This window comes from Balaenoptera physalus, assembly GCF_965194825.1.
Source record: "Balaenoptera physalus genome assembly, chromosome: 16".
NCBI lineage: Eukaryota > Metazoa > Chordata > Mammalia > Artiodactyla > Balaenopteridae > Balaenoptera > Balaenoptera physalus.
The window spans coordinates 89,426,957-89,451,793 of NC_138898.1; the positions used below are offsets into that span (position 1 = coordinate 89,426,957).

A 24,837-nucleotide genomic window follows, 5' to 3' on the forward strand; every position below is an offset into this window, starting at 1 on the left:
AAACCTGCGCCCAAACCGCGCCACCTCCGCTTCCCTCGGGACAGGCCGGCGAGGGCATCGGGCTCCCCCCACCACGCGTGCGACATTAAGACCTCCGGCCCGGACAAGCCCCCTGGCGTCCCCTCCCACACGGGCTCCAGCCGGCCAGCCGGTTTCCTGTCTGCCACGCTCGCCACGTGGATCCAGCACCGCGCAGAGAACGCTCCTTGGGAAACCGAAACGCCACGGTCACCTCCAGGGCAGCGTTTTAACGACAGATGCCCGTCACCCAGAAGATGGAAAGCGAGCGCTGCCTGGGAAAAGCGGCAGCACCACCTGCAGAGGCGCCGGCGGGGGTCTCGGAGGAAGCGCTTGGAACCCGAGGGGACCGGGAACCGGCTGCCTTCACCGTCCGTTCTGGCCTCACGAGCCCCGAGCCTCGTCTCCTCTACTGGCAGGGGACCGCCCGCCCCAGGCCACTGCAGACCCCAGTCCCTCCCTGTGTGCGCACAGGAGCCCAGAGCTCACCTCCCTCCCACACACTCAGACCTGTAAAGCGGGGCGTTACTTGTCAGGCACACCTTCTAATGTCTAAACTGACCAGTTACCCGCAAGTTGCTAACCGTGGTTAGCAGACACAGGGTGCACACCGAAAGGTCCCTGCTATTTGGTCCAGTCAATTCAATTCAATTCAATTCAATTCAATTCAATTCACTTCACTTCACTGTCTAAGTAGCCAATTACCTCCCGCCTCCCACCCACACAGCAGGCACTGCTGCAATCCAATCCCCTCTTCTCTTAGTAAAACAACTTTGAAGAAACAAGACTGAGGAACAGGCGCTGGGACATGGCAGGTGGTGACCTGGCACCCCAGCATCCAACAGGGGTGCTCGCGAGCCTTCCGCCGGGGAGACCCACCTCTCGGGAAATGACTCAGCAGTACACGCGTCTACTCCGAGAGCCCCTGCCTGCATCTCACAGAGAAAATCAGCAACTCCAGCTGGCCTCCCTGGCCAGCACAGATTCTTCCGGAGACGCCAAGCAGAGAGCGGCGGCATGTGGCTGTCCAGGCAGAGCCCCGCGGCAGGCAGTGAGGCACTAGGACACTGGGACCCACGGCTACCAGGTTTGTATTTCCCAATCTAAAAGCAGAACAAAGCGATCTTGATACTGTTCCAACAGAAGCTGTTTTCCTGTTTGATGCTGTTTTGACTCTGGGCAATTCAGCCTGAACACCAGAACGTTAGGGATGAGGGTGGGGAGGTCTGGAATGGCGACATCACCCCTAGGGTTCTGCTTACAGGGCCGCCCCAGGCTACTTAAAAATCGCCTGCCATCTCCGTCTTGTAAGCCAGTTAAAGAAACGTTTGCTGTCCTTTCCACTTTCTTTAGTTTCCCCACCACCCAATGGAAATTTCCTCCGTCAGTACTTTGGCTAGAAAATGACATCACACATTTGCCTAAGATGCTTTCTGAGGCCGAGGGTCTCTCCAGACCCAGCGGCTGGTCAGCTTTTGTAAGTCAGAGTCAACATGCATCCCCACCAAGTCCGAGATGGGCCCGGTGTCCCCGAGCCTGGGAACTGGCTGAGGGCTCCACACAGGTGAGCAGAGAGCGACTGAGGTGAGCTCCACCTGTGAAGGACAGGACTGGATGAACAGCAGGGGTGTCTGTGTACACACACACATGCACGCACGCGCACACACAGGCACACACACCTGTTCCACCAGTGCTAGGTAGGAAGGCAGTAATGCTGACAAACAGTTAAAAAGGAGTTTCTACGGCCCTTTACCATTTGTCTCTTCCTTCAACTGCTGCAAATTAACAAAACAAGCTACGTGTTACTCTCTGCCAGAGGCGTGTGGAGTTCTGACTTCCTGCATAGTGCAAGTCCCTGTGTTAACGTGAGATCAGACTACAACCTCGAGATCATGTTACAACTACAACTGTCAATACCAACTAGAAAGAGGTTGTGGCTTCTGGCCTCTGACAGAGGTCACAAGACAGGCGGGGAATCTTAGAAAATGGGGTTTAGGGTGAAGATGAGAAAAGGCACGAGATCCGGAGAGAAGAGCTCTGGGCGGGGGTCAGTGCCTGCCTGGCCCTGGGCTGAGGAGGCAAAATGCCGGGGGGCATCGTCAGGCCCCCTTCCCTCTGCTTCCCAGCCTGACTTCCGCTGTGGGACCACCTGCCGTAACCCCTCTGCAGCCCTGGATGCTCTGAGCAGGAGAGACCACCTCCAAGACGCTTTCCAGTTCAAATCCAAGACGCTAGACAGACAGTACATGCACACAGACTGGCGTTTCAGTGAAACAAAGCACAACGTTTTATAGGTCAGGGATTTGGGCATGTCATCAACGGCAAAATCTGCTGCCATCCATAACTGACAGCAGCACGACAGTTTCCTACTGGAACGGTGATTTTCCAATTAAGGTTTAACCATAAACACTTTCACATTAGTTACTGCAAGAGCTATTTCAAAAGCATCTCCTGACTCACTCTTCCAAAAATTATCCCGAGGCAGCCGATCTCCCACCCGGGAGGAGGAGGAGAAAATACCAGGAAGCTGCTTAATTTTAACCAGATGCCTCCCCAGGGTGCCCGCCGAGTCTGCCAACTGTTGCTTCTCTCCCTGGAACACTTTCGTTCTGGTTTAGGGCCCCAGCTGGAGCTTTAATGAGCGCGTCCTGCAGTCAGAGCTCCTCTCCCGAAGGTGCGCCACGCTCAGGCTGGACCCAAGCGCGCTCTGCCCGTGCGCCGGGGTTCCTGCCGAAGGCGGGCGTGCGCGCTGGAAACCACCGCCCACCAGCCCAAGGGAGGCTCCGTGCAAGCCCGCGAGTTCTGCACAGAACTCTCGCCCTGCTTTGCAGAGGTGACAGTGGTCTGGTGGCTGCCTGGGGCGGGGCGGGGCGGGGTGGGGGTCCTGCAGACGGGCGCGGGGCTTCCTTCGGAGGTGATGCAAACGCCCAACCGTCGGCTGTGGCAGCAGCTGCACGATTCCCCGGGTCTCCTGAAAACCACTGGCCCGGACGATCCAAGTGGGTTCTTCCTGCAGTGTATGAGCCGCACCCATTCGAGCTGTTTTTATTTTTTCATATAAATTTATTTATTTATTTTTGGCTGCGCTGGGTCTCCGTTGCGGCGGCGCGCGGGCTTCTCACTGCGGTGGAATCAAGCTGTTCCACCTGTTCCTCCTGGACGTTGGGCCAAACTGGTATTGCCTCGGTTCCCCGTGAAGCTGCCCTGTTCAGCATCAGGTCAGAGATCCCTGCGTGAAGGCTGGTCTGGCCCCGCTCGGCCACTAATGAGCCTCAGGGACTCGGGCTGTCACCCACCTTCACTCCCATCCCGTCCTTAGGGAGGAAGCCCACCACCGGCCCTAGCAACAGGAAGTTGTCAGAAAAGAAACGTAATTTCTCTGTCATCATTCAGTCCTCACGGAGAGGACACGGACCACCTGTACCCCCGGGACGGGGGAGGGCGCCACCTCGGCCACCCACGGACTGCGGCCCCGAAAGGCATCTCCAGGGAAAAACAAGGACCGTGGACAAGTAAATGTGACACAAAAGAAAACTTCACAAGGAAGGCTGGGTGACAGGCTTGAAAACATCTCCCGGAAAAGACGAAGAAGATACAAGAAAACTTTGGAGGCTCAGGCCAGGAGGTTTAACACCGGAATGAGAGTCACTCTGCAAAGGACGCCCCTCCTCAGGCAGTGACGGGGAGGGCGGCCCGGGGCCCTGCTTCGTGGCCGGCACAGAACTGCCGCTGGCCAGGAGTCGCCAGGGCGGTCACACGGTTTGAAGTACAGGGTGCTGCCTCGTCAGAGGGCAAGGACGTGAGTGCTGCAGGCTAGAAATCTGGTCACCTTCCCTGTGCCGGGTCCAGCGGTCCCCCGAGATACCCGAGAGCGGAGCCTGTGTGCCCAGGATGCCACAAGCTGCAGGGGTCCACGGGGACCAGCGCCCGGGGCAGGGAACAATGCCACCGAGCCTGCAGCCTCAGTGGCCTCAAAGGAGCCATGACTCGGGTGAGACAGGCAGAGAGGCCCCAGCCCAACGGCAGAAAAGACCAGAGCAGAGTTTTCAAGAGTGAAACCCGCCCCCAGAGACCCTTGCTGTGCATCTGGCCTGCGGATGTGATGGAGCCAACGTGCTTGGAGACGCCGGAGCCGGAGCAGCCCCAACCTGGCCTGCGAGGAGGCATGACCGTCCCTCCCCAACCTGCCCGGGCCGGGGCGCCGCCAGGAAGCACGGCAGCGTCGTCTCCGGAGCACCTCGGAGGAGGCCGGGGAGGCGGGCGGACACAGCCCTCCACGTGCAGACACGGGGGCAGCCGGGCGGGCCCCCCGGAACCTGCCCCCCTGGGGAGGGCCTCTGAGAGCAGAGCGGCTGTGACCACTGAGTGTGCGTCCCGCTCCTCCCTTTTCCAGACGGAGCAGGGACCGCCTTCCTCTGCTTCTCCTCGGCACAGCGTTTCACAGATCCACCACTCGGGGCGCCCCGATGCGGGCACGCACACGTAACAGAGACCCTGGACCTCCGCGATGCGGTCACCAGGTGGGACTTGGGCCGCCTCCCTTGGCAACGGGGATGAGTGGTTTTTATGTCCGAAGAAGGGTCACAAACACGTGGGGGGCCGAAAAGGGCAGACTATGATAGAGATGGCTAGTCCCCTGGACGTGCACCCTCTTCTGCTTCGACACTGAACTCGTTTCAGCTGGACACATGGCTGCCCGACTAAGGACAACACTTCTCTGCCTCTTGTGCAACCATGAGACTGTGCTGGTTAGCGGGATGCGATGGTTTGTGCCCTTAAGAGGAAGAGAGTGTCTTCTTCACTTCTTCCCTTCCTATGGCCAGAATGTGGGTGCGATGGCAGTAGCTGCAGCAGCCATAGTGGGCCATAAAACGGACACTGGGTAACAGAGCAACAGAACAGAGCGAGCCTGGAGCTGCCGTATCAGATTACATTGGGACTGTTATACGCAAAAGAAATCCACCTCCCTTGCTATCCTGACCTTCGTTACAAAAACCAAACCTCCGTTCTAATCCTAAACAGCTAAAGAGCTCCCTGTGAGGAACAGCTGAATGAACTCAGTGCACATTCATGGAGGAGTATCATGCAGCCATTTGAAAGGACGCTTTCCAGGACTGTTTGTCTCTGGGCAAATCTCTTAATGCATCTGATCTGTTCTCCTCATCAGGAAAATTGGGGTATTTATGGTGTGTACTGTGTAGGGGTCTCGTGTGAGTATCAAATGAAATAGGCAAAGTAGTTAGACGCTCACACAGTACCTAACAGGTAATAAGCACTCACTAAAACAGGCCCATGGAGGAACATTAAAAATGCTGATGACACAATGACAAGTGAAAACAGCAGAGACTAAACGGTCCAGCACTGCGGCTAAAGGCGTGGGATTTGAAATCAGACAGACCTGGTTTGAGAATGGGCCGCCGGGACGCTGTGAGGGACCTGGGGCGAGTGGCTGAATCTAAGGCCCCTCCCTGGTAAACCGGAGACAGGCAGGCAGGCCTGGTGCAGCAGGAGCCCTGGGGCAGGCGAGGCCGGTACAGCAAGCGGCCGATGACACCGGCTTCGGTCATTCTCGCAGGACAAGGACAGAAGGAGGAGTGAAAACATCCCCGGGGTAAGAGTGGTACTGCCGGAGACCTCGAGTCTTTCACAATGTTTTTAAAATGTTGTAACCGTGTCCTTAAGAAGTGAAAGACTCAAGAATAGGGGGGAAAAGCTGTTACACATTTGATGACCAGTACGTTCAAATTTTGAAAATAACCACAGCCTAGTAGTGGACAAATGGTCAGGCGTGGGGGCCAGCGGACAGCCAGCGGCCCCGCCCTCCCCCGCCGGCGTGTTCTAGGCCAGCAGGCGGCTTTTCCGGGTGGGCCCCGGCCAACAAGCAACCCTCGTTTACAGAAGGTCTGCAGCTGGCACACCAGAGGCTCTGAGTTTTGTTAACAACTCCGAAGAACAATAAGACAGTTCAGGAAATGGTTTTGAAAAAACTTTTACATATACAATCCCCAAATCAAAGGTTTCTGATCATCTTAAGTGTTTTTAACCTAAAATATCTATTTCTATTAAAAACGTAATACATTTTGCTAGAACATCTTTAAAAAACAAAACCCAAAAACAGAACCGAGCAGAGGAGGCTGGAGGCTGCAGAGGCCATAGTTCACTGCTGTGCTGGGAAGCCGTGCGGACCGGCGAGGGGTGAGCACGTGATCCAAACACAAGCTCCAGCCAGGAAGAGGGAACAAGCAAACAGCCCAGGCCCCCGGAAGGCGGGGCGACAACCGTCCTGACCAGGCAGCAGCTCCGCAGGGTCCCAGACACACCAGCAAAACCTCAAGTCATCCTACTCCAAAAAAACTGACGAGTGCTGCTGTATTGCGAGGCCCTCGTCTCTCCTCCTTGAACCAAGGCTACCCGCAGCCTGGACCTCAGACACAGAGGGTCCCAGCAGAGCCACACGCAAGGTCAGGCACCCTGGGGAGGAACCCAAGCCATCTGCCCAGGGACACTCTTATCCCTCAGTGGGGAAGCATCAGGTTTAAGACAAGCAAACAAAAAAATGACTGTGTAAGTCGAGCTCCCAAGCTTTACAGTTTGGAAAATCAAATGGGGCAGAAAGTCCAATATATCTGAAAAAGCAAATACCTTCCAGATTTGCCTGAGAAACACCAAAGGTGATCCAGTTGGGTGAATGGAGGAACTACAAAGAGCAGAATTCCACTTCAAATGTCCTGGCTCCCTAAGGGTCACTGCCGACTGCACGGGCGCTGCAGCGGGGCATCCTGCACTGGGTGACTCAAGTGTGGGCACAAGGCCGGGCTCTCCAGGGACGGAGCTCCAGACACGGCACCGCCGCTGGGATGCACACGGCGACGGCAGAGCTCGCGGGCGACGGGCTGCCACCAAGCACAGGGCCTGGCCGCGTACCAGCAGACTCATCTTCTTCAAGATTCTGTCCCCAGAGGCCACCCCCCGTACAGAGCCCGCCTCAAGGGCCCCTGCGCATCCCCGCCGGGCTTCCCAGACCGCGGGCTCCCGGAGGGAAGTGTCCCCTCGGCCGCTGCCTGTCCCCTCCATGCCGCGCACACACATGCCGGTGCACACGGCTGGGAGCTCACCACGCTCCGCGTCTCTGTGTAACTTAGAGTCTATCGGGAGGTAAAGGCGGGTGTGAGGCAGGAGAGCGATTCCTTCCACATGGGTGAGGCACCCCGGAGGGTGTCGGCCGAAACCCAGCGGCCAGACCACAGGGAAACGATCAGACTTTTCTGACCCTGGGTTAACCTTGCAAGGACACTGACAACATGCCTTCTCTGTGTTTCGTAGACTCACTCAGCCGGAGAATCACAGGACAGCTGGCATCCCTCCATCACACACGGAGGGCAGGGGCCGCTGATTTCAGCGCTCACATCCACGTCCACAGTTTTTACGGAGAGAGACTCGTGTGCAAATGGGAGCGTCTGCTGGCAGCCCGACCACCGCCTGCAGGCTGCAGACACTCCACGTGCAGAGCCCGGCCGGCCGGGCTGCCACCAGGTCAAGCGCCACTGAAGATGGGTGGGGGGGGTGGTACTACAGTGGTCTGTGCAGTGATCAACACTGGCCCATTCCAACACTAACCTGATCTGAAGTCAGATGCCCAGATTATCTCCACATTACACGCAGCTTCTCCCTCCCGAGGACGGGGTGTCTAAGCACGAAAATGAAGACCCAGGAAGGAGCCAGGTGTGACGCAACAAGGACTAGCACGAAATAATAACCGCATTTACACTTAAAAATTCCACCCAGAGAGCAGCAGTGACGCGCTTCCTCAGGTCAGGGACCGCCCCCTCCTGTGAGAGATGCGGATGTGACATTAGGAACCTGAGACTGGTCAGGGGCTGTCGGCCGCTGGGGCCTTAACACTTCCAGTTACCCAATCTGCAAAATCGAGAGTCTGCTGCCTAAACCTTAACCAACGTGAAATTCAATCATATAACATAATACAACACTATGTAATGATAATAATAATTTAAAAGTAGCACTGGCTATTACTTATTACATGTGCCAGCAAACCATGCACTGAGCAGGTTGAGTGTATCGACTAACCAGAATATTCCCTTTCTCTGGACACTTGAGATATATTTAAATACGTGTATTTTAAGGACATCCCGGAAAGGGCTCTGTGCTATCACAGCGCCTATAAATTTGAGGGGCAGAAAGAAAAGGCTCCAGGACAGGGCGGCTGTTGCACTGAGGGGTCGGGGGGAGAAACAAGAAGACAGCATAAATCTGCTCTGCACGTTTACTTTCCGGGTCCTGGCAAGGCCCGAGTTCAATTCTGTTAAACTGGGCCAAGGAAACGCTTCAGAAGCTGAAGGCAGAGCCCAGGAGGCGCTGCCAGAAAGGTGTGGTCACCACCACTGCCACCGCCCACCCTGAGGGCCGGGGGGAGCGCGTCCTTCCTGAGTGGACCGTTGCAGGCAAACCCACGAGCCTCCTACCCAGGCATTACCGCCCAAACCAAGACCTTCCTTTCGATACCAGCCTCGGAGACGGCAGCAAAGCTCGAGAGGGAACCCCAAACACAAACCGCAGCTCCACCTCCAAAGAGAGCAAACAGCCTTTGCTGTTAAGGAAAAAGAAGAGAAAAAAGTTCCACTTGTCGGGACACAACAGGAACCGTGTGTGACTGCTTCCAGCCCGGCTCGGCTCCCCTTCCTAATTTGGAAAATCCGACAGGCACACTCGGAAACCGGACGGAGCGGCCCTGCACAGAGGCTGGGGAGGGAGGGCTGGCTCATGGGCGGGCGGGCGGCTCCCCTGCCCCCCACCCCCCACCCCCAAGCACCGCACGAGGCGTCCAGCCCATTTCCCCGAAGAACCGAAACCGTGAAAGCTGCCGAAGCGCCCAGGGAGGTATCACAGTCGACAGAGGTGGACAAAACCCTGCCGCCTGTCGAGGCCGGGTGGGATGGAAGCGCACCGCCCCGCCCTCGTTCCCAGCGCAGCCGCCCCGGCTCTCACCTCCGGCCCAGCGGCGAGAAGTGACCTCCTCCCACCGCCCCTGCTGATGTCAACACACAGCTCCCCTCTGTCCTCCCCAGCGGGCCCCAGCGAGGGGAGAACGGGGCGGGGGTCCAAGGGCCTCCCTGCCGGGGAGCTGGGTGTGCTCCCCCACGGCAGCTCCCACACCCAAAGGAACCCGGGCTTCACGGGGGGCGCCGATCACAGGGCCTCCAGGGGAAGGCTGGTGAGCGGAGTTCCGCAGGGGGCAGGTGCGGGGAGAAGGGGTGCATGAGGGCAGGCACCACCCCAAACCCACTTCCACCCCCCCACCTTTTCCTGGGTGCCCACATCCCCAGCGTCCCCTGCCGGGGGTGGGGGTGACTCATAGAAAGTGACACAGTCGCAGAAAGCCCTTGGAGAGCAGACAGACACCGCCTGAGGGGGTATTACTGCCCATCGTCCCTTCCCCCCACTCCTCACCTGGAGTGGAAATGTGACGACCGGCATGCCAGCAACCACCGTGGGCAAGGAGATGGCCTTGAAATGGAAGCCCCGGGCCAGGAACGGTGGGACAGAGAAATGGAGGCACCCTTGATGTGAGCTGGGCCCAGAGCCCGGCCCACCTTCAGTCTGTGTTCAACACACGGCCGCGTGATTCCTCTGTCCTTTACACGTTTTGGATGAAACAAAACTGTATGGCTTAAGAAAGGAAAATAAGCCAGAGCTCTCCACTGAAGGATAAACCAACCACGGGCCGTCCTCTGCCCAGCTGGGCACCGGGCGGGGCTGCTACAGCACCATCCCCCTCACCCACACAGACTGAGAACCCAGCACACCAAGGGCCTCGACACATGGAGAAGCAGGAGGTGCAAGGGCACTTCAGTTTCTTAAAAACTAATGACAACGATTTTGAACAGCATCTGCTTGGAAGCTGAATTCCTTGCTGTTTGCGCTGCCCCGCGGTGATCCTGCCCCGCGACGGGGAGCAGGATGTATGGGCACCGGGCGGCGTGTGGGCCCAAAGGCCAGTGTGGTACCGGTCACTTTGGGGTGGGGCAGCCCAACGTCCTGCCCCGGCTCTGTCCTAAGACAGACCCCTCCCCGCCCACTATGAGGGAACCAGGGCGTAGAAAGAGGACGCTTTATATTCAGGATCACGACGCTGACAAGTGGGGTGCTGGGACCGGAACCTCTCGTCCGGATGGCATCGTCTGGGGGGTGCCCCACCTGTCACCCCCTCTGGGGGTTCTTCACGCAGAGACTGCCGTGCAGAGACCCCGACAGAGAGCTCTGCACAAGGGGCTTCTGGACCCAAACCAAAGGGAGAAAGGAGAAGCGGAGGTGTGCCAGAGCGGAGCGCTGGGCTCAGGGGCCTGTGGCCAAGGAGGGACAGGAGCCCCCAGAGCAGGCCAGTCAAGTTTCCGTAACTTCCTTGTAAATCAGGTCTTTGAGGGAGGCCCCTGAAAGCCTCCTGTGCCGTAATGAGCGAACCCCCGGCCGTCAGCTGCCCACACGCCACTGAGTCTGCCCACGGCCAGCACCGTGGCCCTGCTCTCAGCACGGTCACCACTGGGGGCGCCAGACGTCCTCTGGCCAAGATTTCAGGGAAAACCTACTCACAGAGCACTCCCTTCACTAAGGAAGTACCGCCAACGAACGTCAGAGGCTACAGTGAGAAGCCGGGCACAGCTTCCGAGGGTTTCTAGAACCACACACCTTGGACAGTCCCTGCAGCAGGGACACTGGGAAGGATGGAGGACACAGACCGCAGCCCCACCTCGTGGGGTTTGTCTTCGGGCAGCAACGGAGGCGACATCAAATGTTCACTCGGACGCACACCTCCCTGACACAACCAAGCCCCAGGCCCAGGGCCTAAGCCAGGGCACCTCTCCCACGAGGTCCCTGCCAGCCAGGACGGGGGCGAGGGCGGCAGGGTGGCCACGCCACTCACAGCTAAGCTCGGTTCCCCTGGGGAGGGTCCGCGCAGGTCCCAGCTCCCGCAGGAGAAAGGGCTGCGTTGCTGTTTAAGAAGTCTAATTCTGAAATGAAAACGGAACGGACAGCTCTCACCATCTTCCTTATTCTTCGGTTGTTCCCCAGTTTTCCTGTGCTCCTTCGATGGAAATCCAGGGGAGTATCCAACCCATCTCCTCTGCAAAGTCCAAGGTGAGCTGCGGCACTCGCACCTTTTAAAGTCAATTCCTTTCGTGACGCTGAACGTGGGTCACTATTCAGAGGAAGAGGAAACAGACCACGCGACGCAGAGACCTGCTCCTAGGTTTGCCGTGGATGCACCAGCCAAGGGGAGTCATCCGGCAAGGACCCCATGGTGGTCTATGGGTGGGAAGCAAGTTTTTTTCTTTTTTCTAAGGGCCAACTCAGGGAAGATTTAAATATTCAGAGGCTTTTCTACAATTAAAAATTAAAATACTATTAAATTCCGTGCAAAAACCCATACGTTCATCAGATGCTGGGCTGGAGCACGCGAGCCCACTCGTGGGTCAGGACTTCTCATCACTGAACTCTTCTACCCGCGTCGCCCATCGGGACAATGTCTTGGCATCCCCACCTAATTAAGCATCCTTGCTTACTTCCTTATGAACTATATTCATGGTGCCGTCCGCTAATATACACTTGATGAAACGTGACACATACACTTTACAAGGAGAAGATTAACAATAACCAAACGAAAGTTCTGACGTCCCCTCCCGCACCCCGTGGACTCTGCTCCCGGGTGACAGGCCAGCCCCGAGGGCTTTCTGCCGCTTCCCACCCCTCCCGCCACTCTCCACAGGCCAGCGGGACAGACTGGGTGAAACCCCACAACAAACCGGGTCCTTGCTCAGCTTAGAAACCGCCCACAGCTCTCGGGAGACAATGCAGACTTCGGGCCCCGCCAGCCTCTCCGATGCCCCCTGCTCCCTCCCGTGCCTCCTCACCAGGCCTCCTGGCATTAGCGGCCTCGCTCAGAGAGGTCGCCTCCGACCTCGACGCACAGCAGGCCTCCGTCCTCCCTCGGGGCGCTCAGGCAGCTCCCTCCCAGGACGGGGCCCAGGCCTCCTGCTGGCTGTCATATGCCAGGAGAGGCGAGACGGAGAGACAGGAAAACTGCCTCTGAGCCGCCGGCTGTGGAGACTCGCAGGTCAGGGGCTGGCATTATTCTCACTCTCAAAGTTTAAGAAAATTCTTTATGTGATTTATTTATTGATTTTTGGCTGCGCTGGGTCTTCGTTGCTGCACACGGGCTTTCTCTAGCTGTGGCGAGCGGGGGCTGCTCTTCGTTGCGGTGCGCGGGCTTCTCATTGCGGTGGCTTCTCTTGTTGCAGAGCACGGGCTCTAGGCGCACGGGCTTCAGCAGTTGTGGCGCGTGGGCTTCAGTAGTTGTGGCTCACGGGCTCTAGAGCACAGGCTCAGTAGTTGTGGTGCACGGGCTCAGTTGCTCCACGGCATGTGGGATCTTCCCAGAACAGGGCTCAAACCTGTGTCCTCTGCACTGGCAGTGGATTCTTAACCACTGCGCCATCAGGGAAGCCCAGCAGGCAGACTCTAAACCACTGTGCCAGCAGGCAAGTCCCTTCTTTATGTGCTTTAGATGAATGACTGCCGCTCTGCAGGCCCACCGCCTGCCCAAAGGAAACAGGCCTGTTGTCCCAGGGAAGGCCACCGTCTCACCGAGGCTGCTGGAGGGGGTTACACCCTCGTCAGAGGCCATGAAGCCGCAGGCGCCTCCTGGGAAATTCTGGTGGGATTTTCCATCCACTTCGACAGCACACACAATGCAAGGCCTCCACAGAGCCCAGGACCCCGTGTTAATCTGGGGCAGCTTCATAATAAAGCACAGCTAGATTTCGACAGAGACCTACTTCAAGGCAGCAATAACAGCACCCGGAGTTTCACAGCAGAAAGCTGTTCATTAAATGGAAAACTCTGAAAGCAACAATGATAACAACAGAGTAAAAAGGAAGTCTCAGATACGCAGCACCTTTATGGAGAAAAATTATAAAACTTAATTAAAGGACAAAAAAAGACCTACCTGAATGGGAAGACAGGTCACACAGCTTATAACAGTTTACAGTAGGTTTGTCTAATCCTGTTGGCGGGGAGGAAGGGCACTGAAATGGGTGGCAGGATGAGAGGGCACCACGGCGAGTGAGGCTGGTGATTCACGAGGTCTGGCTCAGCCACCAACCCACGGTGGAGACCAGCCCCTGCCAATCACACCATCCCCCCTGGAGGGCGGGGACACACATCCTCCCCATCCCGGGTGGGGACACAGTATGTCCCCACCGAGGACAGGGGGCTCACACCACCCCCACTGAGGACCAGAGAACACATGCCAGCCACACCAAGGACAGGGGACACAGGCTGTGCCCACGGAGGGGCTAGGAGACGTGTCATTCCCGCTGAGGACTCGGGGACACACAGGCCAGTGCAGAGAGCAAGCAGCAGGGGTGGGGGCGACACGTGTGCGCCTGCGCTCGCCCTCAGCATCAGGGGAAGCCACGTGGGAAATAACGGGGTGTTCCCCCCTTCTCCCAGGGCCGGGTCAGAGGAGTGCTAATAACTTACTGGATTTAAATAAGATCCAAAGTCTTCAAAGATTATACCCCAAATGTCCGGATTTCAATTATGAGGAAAATCTCAAACAAAATGAGAAAAGGCGTCAACAGACACCAACACAGGATGACACTGGTGTCAGAATTATCTTTCCAGGACTTTAGAGCAGCCATTATAAAAACTCCAATGAGCAATTATAAGAAATAGAAAATCTCAGTAAAGAAAAGATATAAGGAGGAACCAAAGGGAATTTCAGAACTAAAAAAAATATAATACCTGAAACAAATACTCAGTGACTAGGCTCAAACAGAACAAAAAGCACAGAGAAAGTAATCAGTGAACTCAAAGCTCGAACGATAAAAATGACCCAACCTGAACCACAAAGAGAAAAGAGACTGAAATAAATGACTGGCGTCTCAGGGGCCCATGGGACCTACAACAAAAGGTCTAGCTTCAGGTTATCCAAGTCCCAGAAGGAGAACAGAAACTGGGTGGGGTAAAAAAATAGCTGAAAATTCCCCAAATTTGGCAATAAAGTAAACTTACAGATTCAAGAAGATGATTGAACCCCAAACAGGATAAACTCTAAGAAATGCACACCAACCTTTTGAAAATTGAAGACAAAGAAAATGTCTTAAAAGCAGCCAGAGAGAAATGATATATTATCTATGGGAGGAAAACAATTCAAAATTCAAAAAAAAAAAAATTGGCACCTAGGGCTTGATGAAGACGTGACACCAAAAGCATGATCTATAAAAGAAGAAAAAAAAAAATCAAACTGGACTTTGTCAACACTTAAAACTCTTGCTGTACAAAGAGCCCATCAGAGGATGACGACAAGCTTCCGGCTAGGAGAAGGAATGTCAAACCACACGTCGCACAAAGGACCATCCAGAATGCGTAAAGAACTCTCAACACCCAACAGGAAAAAACAAACAATTCAGTTAGAAAGTGGACAAAAGATACGAAGGGACACTTCACTGCAGAGTACACCCAGATGGCAAATAAGCACACGGACAGACGTGCAGCACCACCAGCCAGCTGGGAAGTGCAAAGTGATGGCGACGCACCTAGAAGAGTAGCTAAAATAGAAAGCAGCCACACCACCGGATGACGCGAGGATGCGGAGAAGCCGGGCCTCCCCTACCCTGGTGCTGGGAATGGAAACGGCACAGCCCCTGCGGGAGATGAGTTAGCAGCTTCTTAAGCTAAACATACCCTGATGATGCAACTCATCGACTGCACTCCTGGGCATTTATCCCAGAGAAAGGAAGAATTACGTCTACTCTAAACCTGCCCGTGACTGTTCAAAGCAGCTTTATCTGTAGGAGCCAGACACTGGGATCAGCCACGGTGTCCCTCAGGAAACACAGGTGGAACCCCACACAGTGGGATGCTGATTACTCAGCAATAAAAAGGAACGAACTACTGCCCCACACGGCCTGGATGGAAGGCATGATGCCGAGCTTGGAAAAGCCAAACTCCCATTTTTGTCACATCTCAAAATGACAGAGTCACAGAGACAGAGAACAGATTCGTGGCTGCCAGGGGTTTCGGGGCGGGGGGCGGTTAGGTGTGACGAGCGCAAGGGAGAACTGGGTGGTGGGGCGAGAGCCATGTGTCTTGGGGTAGGTGACGATCACACAGATCTACAGGTGCGGTAACACGACACAGAACCACACGCACCTCATACCGTCAGTTTCCTGGCTTTGATACTGTCCTACAATCACGTAAGCTGTAACTAGTAGGGGGAAGCGGGTGAGGTATAAAGGGGACCTCTCGAAATGTGCTGACAACTTCCTGTGAACCTATCAAAGTAACAAGTGCACCTGTGGAGCTGGAGCCCACTGTGGAAAGCCACGTAACGACGGGGTCTCACTTGGGCAGCAACCCACACTCCACCCTGGACTATATAACACGTGCTGGGGGCATTCGCTCCCCTTTATCTCAAAACTGAGTTATCATGTAGAAGGAATAAAAAACCTTACAGCTGGTTCACCCACGTAAAACAGTGTCTGCAGACATTCATGAAGAGAAGGTGAAGGTAAAGATGCTTAATAATCCACTGCGTTTGCGACAGAAAAAACAAAACAAAACCTGACACACCTGAACAAAACACATGATCAACTCAAGGGCTGTGGTCTTCATATCCGGTAGGAATTTTAATTATTCTACAAGGGAACGTGGACTAACATCCTATAACTACAAATGCATTAGCATAATAACGTTTTAGAACCAACAGTACTTAGCCATGTGGCTCAAGCACTTTTTAAAAAAAATTATTTATTTATTTATTTATGTTTGGCAGCGTTGGGTCTTCGTTTCTGTGCGAGGGCTTTCTCTAGCTGCGGCAAGCGGGGGCCACTCTTCATCGCGGTGCGTGGGCCTCTCATTATCGCGGCCTCTCTTGTTGCGGAGAACAGGCTCCAGACGCGCAGGCTCAGTAATTGTGGCTCACGGGCCTAGTTGCTCCGCGGCATGTGGGATCTTCCCGGACCAGGGCTCGAACCCGTGTCCCCTGCACTGGCAAGCAGATTCTCAACCACTGCGCCAGCAGGGAAGCCCCAAGCACTTGCTTTTATAGATGAGGAACTGCATTCCAGGAGAGAGGAAGGGGCCGCCCAGGCCCAGCTGGCAGCAGGGGTCAGGGGTGGGCACAGGGCCTCGCCTCTGGGCCAGGGTGCCTGGTCACAGCACGCGGGTCCCATGCGCTGCAAACCTCCCCTCTGGCTGTAGAGGGGCTTCACTAAGAAAATCAGACGTAAACCAATTATGGGCTTTAACTTTTACTTTAAAAAAGAAAAAGAAAAATCAAGCAATCAGCTTCAAATAATACATAAAATTAAACCCCGTAGGTGTCCTTCCTCCTCACCTTTGTCAGCCAGCTGCGAACCTCTGAGACGGAGATGCCCATGCTCCCGCTCACGGGCTGCGGAAGGTGCACACACGCCGGATGGGAGCCCGTGGGTCCAGGACGAGGAGGGACAGCTGGCCTGCCCTTGGAGTGCCCGTGCCAAGGACGCGGCGGGCTCCCTTCCTCTCCCTCCCCCCGGGAACTGGACAGACTGGGCCGTGCGTTCTGACCGAGCGCATGCCCAGTGCCCCCCAGCCCACCGGGGTGTGGGAAGTCTGCTAGCACACGGACCACGGCGGCCCGGGAGCTCTGCAGAGACACCCTATCCTGCGGCCCTCATTTCTGGCCCCTTAATTACAGCTTCCAGACGGTGGGGTCTAGGTTGAAGTCTGGCAATCCCACCCTGGGACCAGCCGCTAGAGGAGGCACTGCTTTCGTTCATCTTGTCTTCCCTACATTTCTCGTCTTGGAGGAACTGGCTGTGGATGTGAGCGCTCTTGCTGGTGGAATCTGTGAGCCGCCCCAGACTCCCAACTTGATAACATGCCCTGCTTAGCCACTTGGCACGACCAGGATCCCATCGGTCAGTTACAGCGAGAAACAAAGAACTGGCAGTTTCCTGTTTCACAACACCAGAGTATTTCACATCATCCCGTCCATTCATTCTGAACTTGGCTCTGCTCAAGTCAAAAGCTGGTAAACAGATGGCTTCTCGTAGGTCAGGCTTCGTAGCCCGTGCCCCCGGCCGGAGGAGGCCCGCGTCCCGGCCAGTGCGCGGGCAGAGCGGGGCCGGCAGGGCACACAGACGTCCCCGGAGCCGGGAGCCGGGCCCGTGGCACACGTGGGCCTGACACTCATGGCTTCGCCCTGAGACACACTTTGCCAGCGGACGGAAGCCGTGAGCCGTGATCCCTCCTCGAGATGAAACACCCAGACACACAGCACAGTCCCAGCTAAGCTCCCTCCGAGGATTTTCCGCCAGGAGACTCAGCTGACCAGAGAAGCTGCCCTCCCTGCCCGGGGGAAGCCTGATGATCGCTGCCTGCCGCGCTTCTGACTGCGTTCTGCTTCCGCGTGCGCTCGCTTCCACCTGCACTTCCGCATACGCTTCCCCGGCACTTCCGCACGCGCCCCCCGCGTGCGCGCCCCCGCGTGCGCTTCCCGTGCACCTCGGCGCGCGCCCCCGCGGCACACAGACTTCCCGCAGGGCAGGTGAGAACACACGCCCCCCACGGCTCTCTCCGGGGAAACGGAGCCCCTCCCGGGTGAGACGCCTGGGCGGGTCTGTGGGACGGAGGCTGCGGTGAGAAGACGAGGAAGCCCGCTGACCGCACACCTGCAGCTCTGAGCTGCGGCTGTGAATCACCTCCTCAAAAAGTACTTACATCAGAACTTAAGATGTGCATTAGAGACGAGACAAACCAAACAGCACCCCGACTTTTATTAGAACAGAACGTGAGAAGAGCAAGAGGGTAGAGCATACCATTAATCTGCAGATGACTCCCCACCGCCCCCCGTCCCGTCCCTGGGATGAGGTCCGGGAGTCACTCAAAAACACCATCTCAGCGACGCCTGAGACATCAGAGCACAGGGCCCCCAGCACCCTTCTGTTTAGGAAGCCGACCTCTCGTGGGCTTTCCTAGGACGAGCAGCTGCGTGGGCTGCGAGTCTCCTGATTCTTCTCCCGCCTCGGCTTTTCCAGGAGCCCTGACCCCGGGGTCAGCTCAGGGCCCCCACACGCAACAGTGCTGAACTAATTACATAAAACATTTCCCACTATTTAAAGTTTACACAGTTAAAGGTTATGAACAGTTATGAACTTTCTCTGTTGACTATTTAAAAATGTAAGCAACTATCAAATTAATTGGGTAGGAAAAGAATTTTTTTATAAGCTTTTTTTTTTAAAATTTATTTTTGGCTGCATTGGGTCTTCGTTGCTGCGCGCGGGCTTCCTCTAGTTGCGGCGAGTGGGGGCTACTCTTCGTTGCGGTGCACGGGCTTCTCACTGCAGTGGCTTCTCTTGTTGCGGAGCACATGGGCTCTAGGCGTGTGGGCTTCAGTAGCTGTGGCTCATGGGCTCTAGAGCGCAGGGTCAGTAGTTGTGGCACGTGGGCTTCAGTAGTTGTGGCTCTCAGGCTCTAGAGCGCTGGCTCAGTAGTTGTGGTTCTCAGGCTCTAGAGCGCGGGCTCAGTAGTTGTGGCACACAGGCTTAGTTGCTCCGTGGCATGTGGGATCTTCCCGGACCAGGGATCGAATCCATGTCCCCTGCATTGGCAGGCGGATTCTTAACCACAGCGCCACCAGGGAAGCCCCCCCAATTTTTTTATTAAGTCACAAATTTACTTGGATAAATTACCTGGGCATCTGATTATGAACCTGGCTGTGAAGTTTATCAGCCAAAGGGGGCCAGGGAGTTGGCCCGCCCCTCGGAAGTACTGACCATTATCTGTTTTTTTTTTACTATAATTTTAAAATGAAATCTTGTTTGTAGTTCTGCAGAAGTCACAGAGCTATGAGCACAATTTAAAAATAAATGCCATCTCCTGTCAACTGGAAATAAACAGAGAGAAATGATGCACAGCCCCCGCCCCCCATCCTCATCAGCCCTACTCTGCGTCAATAAATCTCACCCTGAATGTTTGAACAGTGTTTAATCATAAATGGATTCGAACACACTCAGAAGCATAAACAGAACTAAGTATCTGTCAGCTGTCCAGGAGAGCAGCAGGTTAGCAAGGTGAGAGGACAGAAAACCCCAGCTGTAAAATGAGAAGCCAGGGAGCTGGCACATTTAAGTCCAATGCAGACAGGACCATTTTCAAGATGACAAGAATAAATCCAGAATTCACAGAGAGTGGTAGTTTGATTGTCAACTATCAGTATTCTTTCCCAAGGACGTATGAAAGGCAGAACAAATGGGTTTCACTGTGTCTTAGAAATGCTTATCCCTTGACGGTGAATGATGAGACTGACCTTAACTTGTCCCGTCTGCCGTGGGCGGTGCTGCTCTGTACACACAGGGTGAGTGGCGCTGGGAAGCCCTAGCGAAGGCCAGCCCCACTCTCCAGAGGGCGGCTCAGTCCTCAGTCTGGATTATTCAAAACCAGCGGGATCAAAACTACACACAAAGCAGACACAACTCACAGCACCCCGCACGTTTCCGTCTAAAGTAACCGCACTTGGGACTTCCCTGGTGGCGCAGTGGTTAAGAATCCGCCTGCCAATGCATGGGACACGGGTTCGAGCCCTGGTCCAGGAAGGTCCCACGTGCCGTGGAGCAACTAAGCCCATGCGCTACAACTACTGAGCCTGCGCTCTAGAGCCCGCGAACCACAACTACTGAGCCTGTGTGCCACAGCTACTGAAGCCCATACGCCCCTAGAGCCTGTGCTCCGCAACAAGAGAGGCCACTGCAATGAGAAGCCTGCACATCGCAACGAAGAGTAGCCCCCGCTCACCGCAACTAGAGAAAGCCTGCGCACAGCAACAAAGACCCAACGCAGCCAAAAATAAATTAAAAAAAAAAAAATCCGCCTGCCAATGCAGGGGACACGGGTTCAAGCCCTGGTCCGGGAAGATCCCACATGCCACGGAGCAACTAAGCCTGTGCGCCACAACTACCGAAGCCCGCACGCCTAGAGCCTGTGCTCCGCAACAAGAGAAGCCACCTCAATGAGAAGCCCGCGCACCACCACGAAGAGTAGCCCCCGCTCACCACAACTAGAGAAAGCCCACGTGCAGCAACGAAGACCCAACGCAGCCAAAAATAAATAAACAAATAAATAAACTAACCACACTGATGAGCAGGCACCAAATGCTGGAGTGACCCGAGTGGGCACCGCAGCCCGCAGGACCACGCACGAGACGCCAAACGCCGGCTCGGACCTCGTCCCCACTCTCCTGGCCTGTCTCACGCATGAGGGCAAGTAACAAATAAGCACAAACAATCCACCTCAAATATCTAAGAACCACAGGCCTGGCTTCGGCCTCGCTGGGAAAGAATTCCAGAGCCCCCCCATTGCCACTGTCCCCCCTCTGTGCACCAGCCCTCCGGCTCTAGTCCCGCCCACCTTGACCTCCCTCCAAAAGCACATCTTGATTCCCGATGTCTGGGGTCGGTGGGCCTGTCACCTGGGTCCCTGCCCCATGCACACCCTGAGTCCACCTTAACCAAAATCAGCTCGTTAAGGCCCAGCTCGAGCCTCCAGCCCTGAGCCCTGATGCCTGGCCCCTGTTCCCTGGGGCCACAGCACTCCTGGTCTACACATCTGAACGTTTGCTTCCTGGTGATCCAGAGCTGTGTGGCCTCGGGAAGGTCCTTCCTCCGTCAAGCATGGGAACACACACCACACCTACCTCGTGGGGCCATGGCGATAACGGTGAGACAGCGCGCGTGACGCGCACAGGGCGCGAGCCAAGGGCCAGGAAATACACGCAGTTACCGTCGCCCTCGTGGTTCTCCTACGGGTTTGGTGTTTGGGTCTGTCCTCACTGAGTGCCCACCTCCCTACACTCCACCTGCAGGCTGGTGCTGACTTGGGTTCCTGAAACACGGGCTAATCGCATCGCTCGCTTACTACGAAACCTCCAAGGGTCCCCCACTGGCCCTGGGATTGAGCATGCGTGTCCACCCTCCCACGTGCCAGGCTGCCTGAGGTCCACGGGGAGCGCCCCATCTCCCTTCACCCGAGGCGCCCGCCCGCAACATCCACATCACTCTCTCGCTGCAGTGACCGCGAGCTGCTCGGGGCACAGAGCTAAACATTTCCCAGCATCCCGTGTGGTTCTGTGCATCCCTGACACTCGTTCTCACCAAGGAAATGTCAGCGGGGGACACAAACCATCTCTGGGCCAAGGCTTCGAGGAGGGCAGTGTGCCCGCTCCTGTTCCGGCCCCCTGGGAAGGTGCTCTCCTCCCTGTACCACCTGGAAGGGGCTGGCGACTTACTTCCTCCGTGTTTGAGCCGCTGGTACATTTGTTACGACACCCTCGCCTCCCTGACTGATACATCACAATACAGACCACAAGCAGCCCTCACCTCTGCTTCACCAGAGCTGCCCTATGCAGAGGGGTGGGAACTCACTGCCCTCGTGTTTCTGGTGGTACCTGCAGGACAAACGCCAGCACAGTGATTCTTACACTGAACTAGAATAAACTGTCTTAAGCATAACATCCCAAAGAAACAGGCTGTTTTAGTAGAAAAAGCAATGGTGACTAAGGGTCAGGAGATGCGGGGTCCAGTCCCAGCTTTGCCACCTGTAACCGACTCACGGGTCAGGGTCTTGTCGCCTCTGCTCTGTGTTCTCCAGGGCCCTTCTGAGCTCTGAAACTCCCTGAGGTCCAGGAATCACGACCTGCTCTCCATACACCCCAAGGGCGAGGGCAGTGGCCAACCGGCGCCCATCGGTCACATCCACTGATGCACACACACATCACCACCAAGGAGGAACGACAGACACAGAACAGGAGAAGTGAGAACAGGACAGCAATAAGTGACTACAGTGACAGATGGAAGACCACAAAGGGGGAGAAACTTGAGACGCGTAACTCCACGTGGGGGAGAGAAGAGGCTCCGAGTTCAGCTTCTATTAAAAGCAGCCTCGGCCGCGCAGACAGATCAGGCCCCCCTCGCCGCGGGGCAGCCAGCCTGGCCCCCGCGTGCTGCCGCCCTCCACGCCCAGGACCAGACAGCCTGCGGTGCCAGAAACGAGGGTCACGGCGATGTTTTCACTGGAAGCATCAGACAGTCGTCGACACAGATTCCCAGCACTCCGCCCCTAATCCAAATGCCGATTAAAACCCGGATGGATGCACTGTCCCTGAAGCCAACGTGTGGGTCCTGGAAGGAAACTTCCTTTAAACAGAACCTTCACTGAGGCGGCCGTGATCTCAGAGGGAAGCCGGCATCTGCACTGCTCTGCAGACAGGACACCGTGGCTAAGAGGTACAGGCCACTCCTCCAAAGTCACCAAGTCACCTAGAGAGCAAAGGGCAGCTCCTGTGCAAGCTCTGACCTCCTAACTCCTCAGAGGATGAAACAAAGAAACTGGATTTTGTGAAACAAAGTTGACAATAAAACCATAAAAAACTCCTGCTGAATCAACCTACCACCATGAAATTTATTTTAAAAAGTCGTTTCCGTGCTGCCACCAGGCTTCAGAGCAGCACTGACCGGAGCACCGGCCCTCGCCCCTGCTGTCCCCTGTCCCCACCCACGGGCAAGGGGCTGTCATCGCACTGAGTCGTCTCACTGCTCAAGCACTCGGGCCAACGGCCGTTTAACGGGCAACTTGAACTCTATGGTGGCAAAATTAACCAAAGATCAATTCTGAAACTTTGCCCTCTCATGCCTCGCAGGCCACACGTGCTGTCACAAAAGCAAGAAGTATTCCAGTTGGGGAGGACGCGGGTGAGGCCTGCCCGGTGGCCGGGTCCTCAGGCCCGGGCAGGGCCATCTGGTCCACTGGGCGTCCGCTCAGCCTTTCACTCACCAACGCAGGTACCGAGCGCTTGTTGACAAACAAGTGCTGGCCCCGCACGGGCCCCGAGAATGAAAGTGATGGACCCTCCGAGGAGATGGGGCCTGCGACCTGGGCAAGGAGGCCCGTGACACGGCAGCAAGGTGGTGGACGCTGCGCAAGAGAATAAAGAGGACGACGGGCCCAACAAAGGGCCCCCTGAGCCCGCAACCCCTGCGGGGCGGAGGCGGAGGGCGGCTGGCCGGGGGCTGCACGGGGGCCCGACAGCGCAGACGAGGCTCCAGGTGACACCCGGCGTTCACCTGGAGGCCACATGTCGTCAGCCAGGAACAGCGCTTCACTGCCACCCTCACCCCCCCGAACTCCCCAAGAGGGGGGAAGCCGGGGGCCGGGGGCCACCCCCAGCAGCCAGGGCTTCACCAAATATCCGGGAGAAAATTCCTTCCCAGATCACACGGAAGTTGAAGTTTACACCACTTGGAGCAAACGTCCGTGTTTTTACTACACCAATTTGCTATACTTTCGCTACCTCGGTTCTCATTCTGTCACACGGTATTCCACACTAAACCAAGAAAATTACTTTCCATCATTTAAGGTCAAGTTAGACTTTAACCCTTTCAACCTTTTCCAAGGGAGTGGTGTTTCTCTGCGATCCCCTCCGACTGACCGCAGGCCACTGATAACACAGAGGCTGGATCAGAGAGTCAGGAAGCTAGCCTGGGCTTCCTCAGGGAGACGGGGTCCTCTCCGGTAACCAGCTGCGGTTTACGAAGCAGTGGGGCTTGTTTAGAGACGCCCGGGTTTGTCCTGGAGAAAGCACACGACAGAGCCCAGCGAGCAGCTACCAGCACAGGCAGAACGTGAAGAGGCCTGTATCTGGCTCAGGACTCGGGCCCTCCCCCGAGCGCATTCCTACCATCCTGGGGGCTGGGAGAAAAGGCCGCCCCATCTCCCAGCTAATCCCCAGTATCCGCCCAAGCGGTGAGGCCTGGCTGTCCCTGCACTCAGCTCAGAACTGGGAGGAGACCTGGAAACAGTGCTGTGGACAATATTCTTCCACATGCGTGAAGCAGCAGACGGGGGAGGCGGAGGGGCCAACCCACCCATCCCCGGCAAACAGCCGGCCCTCCACGGGGGCTCTTAAAGCCACCGGCTCGCTACCGCAGATCCCCACATCTCTGCACGTGTTTTAGCACCGTGGAGAAGAAACGATCCATTTGGGGGAAGTGGGTCATCAAACAGATCGATAACACTGAATAACTGTGCAGGGAGAAGCCTGCTTTCAGCAGCGTGGGGATAAACCAAACCGGTTTAATTGTTATGTAAACTGCAGCCTCAAACCCATCAATTTATCCCTGACGGCCTATTCGTCAGAATGGTTTTCTCTGGAATAAAAACGGAGCCAGACACTTTTCCGGGGTACACGCTTACCCTCGCGACGCAGCCCGCCCCCGGCCCGGATCTCCAGTGGCGCTTAGTGTCTGAGCAGCGCCCGCCCCCACAGGGCCCGGGCACTGGATGGAAACCAGGCACACAGTCTTCTGTCCCCGAGGCTGGTGGCCGACGCTCCGCCCAGTATCGCGGCCCTGGGATCTGCGCGGGGACGAAGGCAGCATCTCTTCCCCACAGGGACGAAGGCAGGAAACCCTTAGGTTTTAATGTTCATTTTTACAAAGAAAATGCAATGGAGTTCAGTTAAGGTATAAACCAGCTAAGTTATACCTTATAACAAGTAACGAGCTCTTGTGTTACTTGTTCAGTTTCAATAAAATTCTTTGTAGACCCTGCAAAAAGTGCTCAGAACAGTGGGACGTCTCTGTGGGCCCCTCGAGAGGGAGCCACATATGGAAGGAGAGGATGTATGGGGTGTGGTACCCAGGCAGGCGAAGGAAGGACCAACCCTGATCTCGGGGTCAAACAGGACTCAAGGGCACTTACAGCAAA

At 56.0% G+C, this 24,837-nt stretch overlaps 1 protein-coding gene and 2 long non-coding RNA genes across 5 annotated transcripts in view; 1 reads left to right on the forward strand and 2 right to left on the reverse strand.

The window, feature by feature from the left end:
• Positions 1-24,837, reverse strand: part of FOXK1 (forkhead box K1) — a gene marked incomplete at its 5' end in the record, with an annotated part of 66,590 nt that overhangs the window by 22,287 nt on the left and 19,466 nt on the right. The window contains one exon of one of the 3 annotated variants that reach the window (XM_082429792.1): positions 898-1,037. The exons of the other annotated variants lie outside the window; for them this stretch is intronic. Coding sequence (XP_082285918.1) covers positions 898-1,037 — 140 coding nt within the window. Of the gene's footprint in view, positions 1-897; positions 1,038-24,837 lie in introns of those variants that run through there. 3 annotated transcript variants of the gene reach the window in all.
• LOC309645134 lies at positions 974-8,035 on the forward strand. Its single transcript, XR_014254760.1, has 2 exons — positions 974-1,105; positions 7,342-8,035. It is a non-coding gene; the product is annotated as an uncharacterized lncRNA (long non-coding RNA).
• Positions 12,199-17,516, reverse strand: LOC309645137. Its single transcript, XR_014254763.1, has 2 exons — positions 16,433-17,516; positions 12,199-13,115 (listed from the first exon to the last, which is right to left on the reverse strand). It is a non-coding gene; the product is annotated as an uncharacterized lncRNA (long non-coding RNA).